Source organism: Phragmites australis, chromosome 9, assembly GCF_958298935.1.
Source record: "Phragmites australis chromosome 9, lpPhrAust1.1, whole genome shotgun sequence".
Taxonomy (NCBI): Eukaryota; Viridiplantae; Streptophyta; class Magnoliopsida; order Poales; family Poaceae; genus Phragmites; species Phragmites australis.
In genome coordinates this window covers 17,058,728-17,068,451 of record NC_084929.1, presented here as the reverse complement: position 1 = coordinate 17,068,451, position 9,724 = coordinate 17,058,728, and the positions used below count along the sequence as shown (strand labels likewise).

Here is a 9,724-nt window from a genome sequence, read left to right as displayed (position 1 = left end):
TATATCCATCTTGATATCCCTTATTCATCATGAATTTCTTAAATGTTATCACAAAGAGAGCAATTTCTTCATCATCTTCCTCTTCATTATCACTCTCTTCATGATCATCATTATCTCTTGATGATTGAGTCTTGAAAGCAATATTTTTCTTCTTGACATCGATAGTATTATCATAAAGATTTTCTTGTAACTTCTTGAAAATGTTATGAGTGAAAATTTCACTCAAGATTTACATTGGAGTTGTATCTTTCAAATTTGACCTCACAAGTAAAGTCATAATAGTGGCATATTTGTTAGGCAAAGCTCTAAGAAATTTATGAGAGAAATCAACATCGAAAACATCCATACCAAGCCCCTTGAGCTCATTTATTATATTGTTTAAACGATTGAATATTTCTTCAATGCTTTCGTTTGATAACATAGTAAATTTCTCAAGTTTACCTTTGTAAATAAAAAGCTTTGCATACTTTAACATGGTTGTCCCTTCATGAATTTCTTTGAGCCTTTTCCAAATATAATGAGCAGTGTCAAGTTTGCAAATACAATTAAACTTATTAAGATCTAAAGCACTAGAAAGAATATTCATAGCTTGAGCATTTGCAAGAGCATTATCCCTATCTTCAACAGTAAGTTTAGTGGGATCAAGAATTACATAATTCTTATTCTATATATCCCATAATTTATTGCCTATAACCTTAAGATAGATAATCATTCTAGCCTTTCAATAGGCATAGTTTTTACCCTTAAAGAACGGAGACATCCCCACATTGATATAAGCGTCATTATCCATAATCCTACTCCGGGATGGTTAAATTTTCTATAAAAATGAGTCCTAGTCTCTGATACTACTTGTAGGATCTAGTACCGACTAGAGGGGGGTGAATATGTGGGTTTTAAAACTAATTGCTAAGCGATTAATGAAACTTGCTGAAATAAACTAAAGATCACTAGAGAAATATAAAAGCAACTAAGAGCTATGTCAAGGTTTGCAATCTTAGGATGACATGCAACAATTTATATTCTAGGAAGATAAATTGCATAAAGTAAATTGCTCAAAAGATGACATACGAAATTTATCTCGTGGTATCGGTGATTTGCCGATCACCCCTAATCCACGTTGTGGTGAGTTCAAACTTCTAACCGCTTCTCTATTAAATATTCAATTCTCACATGAGAAAGGGCTCACACCGAGCAACTTGATCTTGAGTCGGAATAGAACAAGAACTACTCAATACCTTGATTCAACTAGAGTAGTGTTTAGCCTCTCCGGCAAGGTGTGCTCAAAGCCTCTCACAATCATCACTGTGGCTCCTTCACAATCTTGTTTGAAGGGCTCAACAACGCAACAACCTCCAAGCCATCTAGGAGGCAGCAACCTCCAAGAGTAACAAGTCGATGACGCTTACTTGAAGGATCACTAGTGCCCTAATGCTCAAACTTTTCAAAGCTATGCACTAGATGCTCTCACACTCTCGAGAATACAACCACTAAGCCAAAAGAGGGAGAGGAGGAAGGCAAGAGCTCCAATAAGTTATAGTGAAGTGCTAGAGTCACTCATGAATGTGGCTGTTGCTGTTGATTGGACTCTACGCACTAGGCGATCAGACCGCCAGCTCAATTGGCGGTCGGACCATGCAAATACAACGGCTACAAAAGACATGATGATGACTCTAACACACATCTGGCGGTCAGACTGCGACCCCTCACGGTCATACCATGAGTAGAGAACAGAGTGTCAAAACTCTCTGTTCCTAAGGCGGTCAGACCGGCCATGCTAGCAGTCAAACCGCCAACCAGACCAGAGGGTCCGAACCCCTCTGTTTGTTTGGCGGTCATACCAACACACTCTTCGGTCACGCCAAGACTGAGTTCTACTAAACATCGACTAAGTTTATACAACGGTCAGATCAGCCTCTTCGACGGTTAGACCGCCACAGCTCAGAAACATTCCAAAGACAGTCTTTCATTGGTTTTTCTCAAACTAAATTTTCCACTCTATATAAAATACAATTTTGAGCAATTGTGGCACTATAGATATCTCAAGTAATGCACATCAATCCCTCTTAATAGTACAATACTTATCCTATCAATTCAGTCAATTTCTCTTTTCTAATCTTCTTTAACCGGCAAAAGAAAATACCCTATAATTATACCATTGCCTTGAGCTAGCCATTTTTATGTTTTCCACTGATATATCTCTAGTTCTGTAATATCTTTGTGACTAATCTTTTCATAACTTATTCAAACATGTTAGTTCACAAAAGATATATTATCATTAATTATCAAAACATGAATTAGGTCCTAAATGATTCAACGACGAGGAGGAGGAAACCATGAGCCGTCATCATATTTGTATCTTGGAGCCAAATGGGGGTTTCCCTCGGTTTTCGATCTCTTGAGCTTCCTGCGATCCGAGCCTGAGCCCGACCTTTTTAGTGAGTTAGTGCTACGTCTAGTTGACCATTGCAATAACAGTGTAGTGAGTAGGACCAACCATTATATTTTGAATAGAGTAAATTTCATAAGACTTAAATAGTTTGTCGAAACTATTACGAAACTACATATTTAAACCATTATATTAGAGAAATACATATTCTATAACAAATTTATCATAAAACTACATATTTTGAATCTCCGATCCTAGCATCGTTTCATAACAAGTGGGCCCTACATACTATGAGAGCTCACCATCTCTCCCCGTGCTGGTTTATTAGATATTAATTAGGTTCCAACTAGGTAAAAAGCTAATGTGTCAAGCAATTTAAAAAGAAGAGATGAAACTTATATTTTTTTTAAAAAACTATTTGAGTAATTTAGATGGCTTTAATTGCTTTGGAATATTTAAAAAACTAACAGCATGCATGCATACGTTGAAAGTTTTTTTTTAACAATAATTTTTTACTCTCTTTTTTCTTAGAATCATCGAAGCAGCTTTTATAAGGCTTAACCATTGTTCCACCGCACACCACTAAAATATGTACTTTCACGATTATTCGCCATTAAACCTATACTTTTTATAAAGGGTGCTTTTCGGCCAGTATTATTTAGTCAGTGGATCACCACACCCACCTCATACTACACTGAACGCGCACGTGGCGAAAACCTAGAGGCCGGATTTAAGGAAGCATCGAAGGGAAAAAAAAGTGACCGAGTTTGCGTAGGCGCCAAGTCTCCCGATGCTTCCTACTTTCCTAGCAAATCCGCACCACCGCACCTTACGCCACCTCACCCATCCGGGCCACCGCACCTCTTTCACGTAGGCCTAAATCACTGACAAGATGGACCCATATGATCGAAACCCGTGGACCGACCGCGATCGCCCTAGAGTCCCTAGATATTTCCCGCGGGATCGAAGCCGCTATAAATAACCCGCCACGCCGCGTTCCTCCGGATTTTCCTCCGTTTTCTTCTCTCTCCCCCTCTCGTTTTCTCCTTTCTTCCTCTCGCGACTCGACCCGACTCGCGCGAACGACGCTGGCGAAAGCGATAGCGAACCCAAGAAATCCAGTGGCGATCTTTGCCGCGGCCATGACGGTGGGTCAGAAGGAGGCGATGCCGATGCAGGTACCTCCGCTGCAGCCCGGAAGGTGAGATCATTCTTCCGAGATCGGTTCCTTTCGGCGATTTCGAATTGGTTGCTCCTGTGAGGGTTCTGGGTTGGGGAGTAGAGTTTTCGCATGTTTAGTCTGTTGGGGAACGGATCATTGTTTAGAGATTAGGGTCTTGGGGATGTTCAATTTGGTGAAAAATTGACCGGTTTTGGGCGGGTATTAGGGTTTCACAGTGTTCAATTTGGTGGAGAGTGGACCCGTTTCTAGGGTCCCGAGGTAGGGATTACCGGCTTTCTTGGTCGGATTGTGCGATTGTGTCCTTGGAATTTGGGAATTAGGGTTTCGAGTTGTGGCTGTGGTTCGTGATTTGATAGGTTGCATATGGTTTGGTGGCTACGATTAATTTGGGGTTTTTTCGAGGTATGGAATTGGGAAAAGGCGGGTAATTGGGGTTCTTCGGTCTCTCTGTGATTGGTCGTTACAGTGATGCTTGGTGATCTGGGTTATCTAGTCGCTGAAAATTGGGGAAATCCCGTACTTTAAGTTTCTGGTCGTGGTAAGAATTAGATTTGTTTGTTACATATAAGGAAATTTTTTTGTTTGGGGTATGAATTAGTGACGAGTGATTTTAGGATTTTGGGAGCATCGATGTAAACTTCAACATTTGGGGTTAGGAACATTGTTTACTTAGTGTCAACTGACAAGGTTACATAATGTTCTAGTCTGTGTCATCTCCACAGTAACATGTGTACTATTTCGCTCATAGAACCTATCTAACTTTCGGTGTTAACTCAGTTGCTGCATATTTCGTGTCAAATTACTGTATTGTTGTTAGTTCTTTGTTTATCCAGTCTCTGATGACGTGTTATGTCTATTTGTCTTGCCTTTCGGTAATCTAGAACATTTGGAGCAGAGGGCAGTACTGTGGTGCGTGATTCCATCCAAACAATAGGTATGACTGCTTTGATCACCTCTTGTAAACAGTAAGTATTGTCACAGGATAGTTCGTCATGTTCAGCCTTGTGTGGTGGTACAAAAATAAAAGTTTGTGTTTCAGCAGGAGGCGGTGCTCTTCCCTCGAATGAGTATGCGCCCTTGGTCCAGCAGAAACCCCCGGAAGATGCACCACCATTGGCCTCTAATCGGTGGTGTGTTTAACCGTTCTATGCCTTGTTGCTCTACGTATTGGAGCATCTAGCTATGGCTAGCAGTCTTTGACTGATAGTGTTGTGTTGTGTGCTTGACCAGCACTTGATTAGTTTTTCCATGGTCTTTTTTTTGTCGGTTCTTGACTTGTTAATTATGTTTATATGTTAAGCTGCAGTTCAATGAGTGAAAGTGTGGTGGCCTCTAACCGGTGGTGTGTTTAACCGTTCTATCTGGTTGCTCTCTGTATTGGAGCATCTAGCTGTGGCTAGCAGTCTTTGACCTCCTCAATTAGTTAGTTTATCTATGGTCCTGTTTTTGTTGGCCCTTGACTTGTTAAGCATGGTGTTTATATGTTGAGCAGACGTTGGTTCAATGAGTGAAATAGTATCTGTTTCTGTGGAGATGGTCTGTCTGTACTTCGTACGGATGTGTATACATTGACCGAAAGGCAATTAATAGCAGAGTTGGGTTTTGGCAAATAGTACCTGTTTCTGTGGAGATGGTCTAACTGTATGAGTGAAATAGTAATTGTTTCTGAGATGATCTACCCCCTGTTGGAACATTTTGTTATTTTCCTCTCTTTCTACTTGTTTACTACATGGTTGTTATTGTGCAGTATTTAATGGATTCATGGAATGCTAAAGTTTACCTTCTCATTTAGCAGGAAGAAGCGACCTCGTAGATCACGTGATGGGCCTACCTCAGTGGCAGCGACAATCCAGCAGTGGGCTGAGCTCAACAAGCAGTCGGAGCATGATCCTGAGGCCGCGAAGCAACCAAGGAAAGCACCTGCGAAGGGTTCGAAGAAAGGCTGCATGAAGGGAAAAGGAGGGCCTGACAATACACAGTGTGGATACCGTGGCGTAAGGCAGCGTACTTGGGGGAAGTGGGTTGCTGAAATTCGAGAGCCAAATCGGGTCAGCAGACTCTGGCTCGGGACCTTCCCAACTGCAGAGGATGCAGCCAGGGCTTACGATGAGGCGGCCAGAGCAATGTATGGACTAGTGGCCCGTACTAACTTCCCCTGTCAGCTTGCATCAACTTCTGCTCTGGTTGCTCCAGCAGCTGTTGAAGGTGTCCAACCTGTCAGTGTTTCATGCGAGTCCACGACGACAACCAATCACTCTGACATTGCATCCACCTCACAGAAGCCCGAAATTCCAGATATTTCAAGTTCACTTAAGACTCAACCAGAGGTTCTGGAACCTATTCCACAAGAGCCCAAGACGGAATCTGCTACATTGGACCAGAGTGACGATAGCCATCCTGGCCCTGAAGCTAGGACAAGCAATGTAGCTGACAAGGAAGTCTTCGAGCCACTGGAACCCATCGCCAATCTACCACAGGGTGTTGATGCTGGGTTTGATATCGACGAAATGTTGAGAATGATGGAAGCTGATCCGCAGAATGAGGGCTCGTGGGATAGGCTCCAGAATTCGGAAGCCAATGAAGGTGGTGCCAACACTGGCATAGAGCAACCCTTCTACTTTGACGGGCTAGATCCAAGTGTGCTGGAGAGCATCCTCCCGTTAGAGCCGGAGCCATTGTTGATGTCCGAAGAACCGGACATGTTCGTTGCTGGCTTCGAAAATCCTGGTTTCTTCGAGGGTTGTGATTTCTTGGAGCGGCTAAACTGAATTTCTGTTGTTTGGCCTGCTACTTCATGGGTGAGGTTGGCTCGTTTTCAGCCTTGTGCAGTGAAGACAAACGGTAATTTTGGCAGTACTAATAAGCTTCTAGTAAGCTAGATTTTCCCTCTGTTTTAATTCTGTAGGCTTGGAACTCTTGTGACTGTTTGAATCATAATTGTAAGAACCCTTGTTTTGTAATCAGGAAGCGACCAAGAATGATAATGTAAATACTCCCCGGGTCGTGGAAAGAAAAGGAAAAAAAAGGCATCTGCTTTGGTTTCTGAACATTCATTCGCTTTGTTCAGTTCGGCCGTTCTTGCTGCTATCGTAATTTGAAGCTTTTTTATTTTCCTTATCAATACTATATACTTATGCGGTGGATTCAGCGTGCTCCTACGATCCTGCTACTGTAGAAGGTGGGTCCCACCACTGTGTATTATAGCTACGGTAGTAGGTGGGTCTATCATTGTGTCCATATATATATCATTGTGTCCATATATATACGTATAATATATAATTTTCCTTTTCTGAAAATTTTAGAAAAATATGAAAGGAAAATTAGTTATATAGATAAATGAACTGAAACAACCTATGCAAAGAAAACAAAAAAATAAAAAAATATGAATTTTTTTAGGCTTGTATTACTATTTATCAATAAATTATGTATCTATATATAAATGTATATATATAAAAATGTATACAAATATATATTTATATTTATATATATATTACATATATGAGTCCAGAAGAAACCAACATCCCGCATCCGATAACATATACTAACGACGAAAAAATCAACACGCTCGCAGGCCAACTGCTAGCTGGTACTGTAGCTTAACATAAAAATCTAAAATGCAAAGAAAAAACTAAAACTTAAAAAATAAGAATTTTTTTTAAAATTTATATTACTGTCATAGCTACTATCCACCAATATATAATGTATCTACATAAATATATATACGTACAAATATGTGTGGTTATATATATATAATCATCGTCTATCCTCTGATAACATATACTAATATAGAAAAATCGGCACACTCCAGATCACCTGCTATCGTAGCGTCCTCTGATAACATATACTAATATAGAAAAATCGGCACACTTCAGATCACCTGCTATCGTAGCTTAACATAACATTTATTTGAGATGGGTGCAGCAACACCAATCTGCCTAATAATTATCCATCTTTGCGCTGTATAATCGTTTGTTGATCCTCGCTTCTGGGGTCCGTTCTTACTCTACGCGCGATTTGTACTCATCGAGTTTCGCCTGGTTTCACAAGGGGTTCTAATACTACGGAGACATGCACTGAGAAAAGGAAGAGAAAAAAACGTGTAGATCCGAGCTGAGCTGTCTTAGAAGTCTATTTTTCTTACACAGTAAGCTGCCCCTGAAGTCCCAAGGGCTCATCTACCGCCCCTTAACTGACCAGCTTTCAGCGCCCAGTCACCACACCGAACTTCTGTTCAGTTTCCAAGATCCTCAAATATCTCCCACCCCTCCAAAAACCACACCGAACTGACTAAACTTGTTTCACGAATGATTTTCCTAATTCACAGAATTGCATATACTTTTTACATTAATAGGGCTAAAGGACTGGCAATCAGAACGCGCAAATGTGGCGCCGAGCCAGTGCGCCCTAATTAATCAAATAAATAAAAACAAACTGAATCTAGTGCGTCTTTCTATTTCATAATTCATCTTAGGATTACATTGTACAAACTCTTGTCATCCAAATATGGGGAGGCTAAGATGACAGGTTATCAGATCTTCACGCATATTTTCTCCGCGTATGTAGCCTGCGGACATACAAGATGAGCTTATTTGTAGACGTCAAGGAAAGAAGATATGTTTTGTACTTTTCACTTTCGCAGGATCAGAAACCAGTAGTCAAGGGTAACAAATACGCTACTGGCTGCTAAGGTTAATCAAATGTATGGGAAGTGATTTTCAACATCTGGTCAGCAAGAGCGATTGAGACTTGGGACGTCTTCTGGCATCACAGAAAATAAATGAAATAATGGCAAGTTGAAGCAATACCTGGCTTGTAACAAATCCTTTTAGCATCTCCAGGAAATCCTCCTTCCTTTCTCTGTCTAGTCTCTGGAGTTCACTTCTGTTATTTTCGTGCGTATTATATTTGATATCAGCAACATAATGTACATATCAGATCTCAGTTGCCTCACCAAAGTGAGATTTCATCAGAAGCAAATCGCAAAACATAAATGGAAGCAAACTAGCTTACAAGTTACACCAAGACAAGCCAGAGGGAAGCATTGCTATTGCTGTTACTATTTAATATTTCCCGGCCAGGTGCCCAGCATCAAGGAAATATAGGCCATGCAAGCAAGCCAATAAAAAGTAACTTATGCTTTGCTCAGAAATAATAAGGGATCAGAACATGAATGAACGAGTATTGGAGGATATATCTTGAAAGTGATTTTTAATCTCCAGCCCTCTTTCCAACTAGGATACTACAGCCTCTTGAAAACCAAATATATCCCATGCTATGAAGACATCAGTTCTTCCTTTGCTCATTATGCCGTTTACTTTCACAAAAACAACAAAATGGGAGCAATATGTTTGTAGTCCATCCAATTTGATCGTTACAACGTCACAGTTACAGGCGCAAATTCCATTTGAAAATAAAGGAACAGAAAATGCCATGTAGGAATAATGGTGTATCACATGGTAAAGGTGATGGAAAACTAGTTTCTATGAACAAAATACCAACCAAAGTTCAACGCTGGATACTGTGAAACAACTTAACAAAGAGAAGAAACAAAATGTACAGAGACATTTCAAAGCTGACAGAACCAAAATTGATTTTGCATAAGAAAATGGACATGATGGTCAAAGTTATATGAGACTAAAGGAGTATAGTGAAAGAATGGAATAAATAATAGCAACAATGCTTCCCCAGTTGTCACTCTTGTCATTGTTAATAAGTAATTACTTTTGGACAAATTGAGCATTCATTACCTTAATTCTCTTATACTCCCTTAAAGCACAGAACTTAGCATCTTCTGTAGCCCTAATAGTTTCCCTTAGTTCTTCAACTTTGCGAAGCCTAGCTCTATCACCATCAAATATCTTCAACGCTGCAGCTTCAAGTTTCTCAATCCTCGACTGTAATGATGCCAGATCTGACATGAGCGTTTGTACAGTCAACAATGCACTTGCCCGGTCAGAAAATGCAGTATGGACAGACAACATTATGCTCAAATGGTCATGCAATGTATCCTGCCAAAAAAAAAAAAGAAGAAAACAAAATAAGATCCACGAATATGATCACTTCATAAGCAGTAAATATTATTGAGAATGTAGCCCACAGGTCAGAATTTATACCAGGTATTTAACAGTTTGAGCATTCAAATCTCGACATGCCCT

The 9,724-nt window shown here is 40.3% G+C and overlaps 1 protein-coding gene across 3 annotated transcripts; it reads left to right on the top strand.

The window, feature by feature from the left end:
• Positions 1-3,385: 3,385 nt before the first annotated feature.
• Positions 3,386-6,622, top strand: LOC133928697 (dehydration-responsive element-binding protein 2B-like). Of its 3 annotated transcripts, XM_062375144.1 has the most exons (4): positions 3,386-3,587; positions 4,451-4,503; positions 4,612-4,699; positions 5,362-6,622. In XM_062375144.1, exons 1-4 carry the CDS (start codon positions 3,529-3,531, stop codon positions 6,335-6,337), a joined length of 1,176 nt encoding a protein of 391 aa, XP_062231128.1. In that variant the 5' UTR covers positions 3,386-3,528; the 3' UTR covers positions 6,338-6,622. The 3 variants fall into 3 exon arrangements, with proteins under 3 accessions (XP_062231128.1, XP_062231127.1, XP_062231126.1); XM_062375143.1 differs by lacking the exons at positions 4,451-4,503; positions 4,612-4,699 and having other exon boundaries at positions 3,387-3,587; positions 5,365-6,622; XM_062375142.1 differs by lacking the exons at positions 4,451-4,503; positions 4,612-4,699 and having other exon boundaries at positions 3,387-3,587.
• Positions 6,623-9,724: the final 3,102 nt, after the last annotated feature.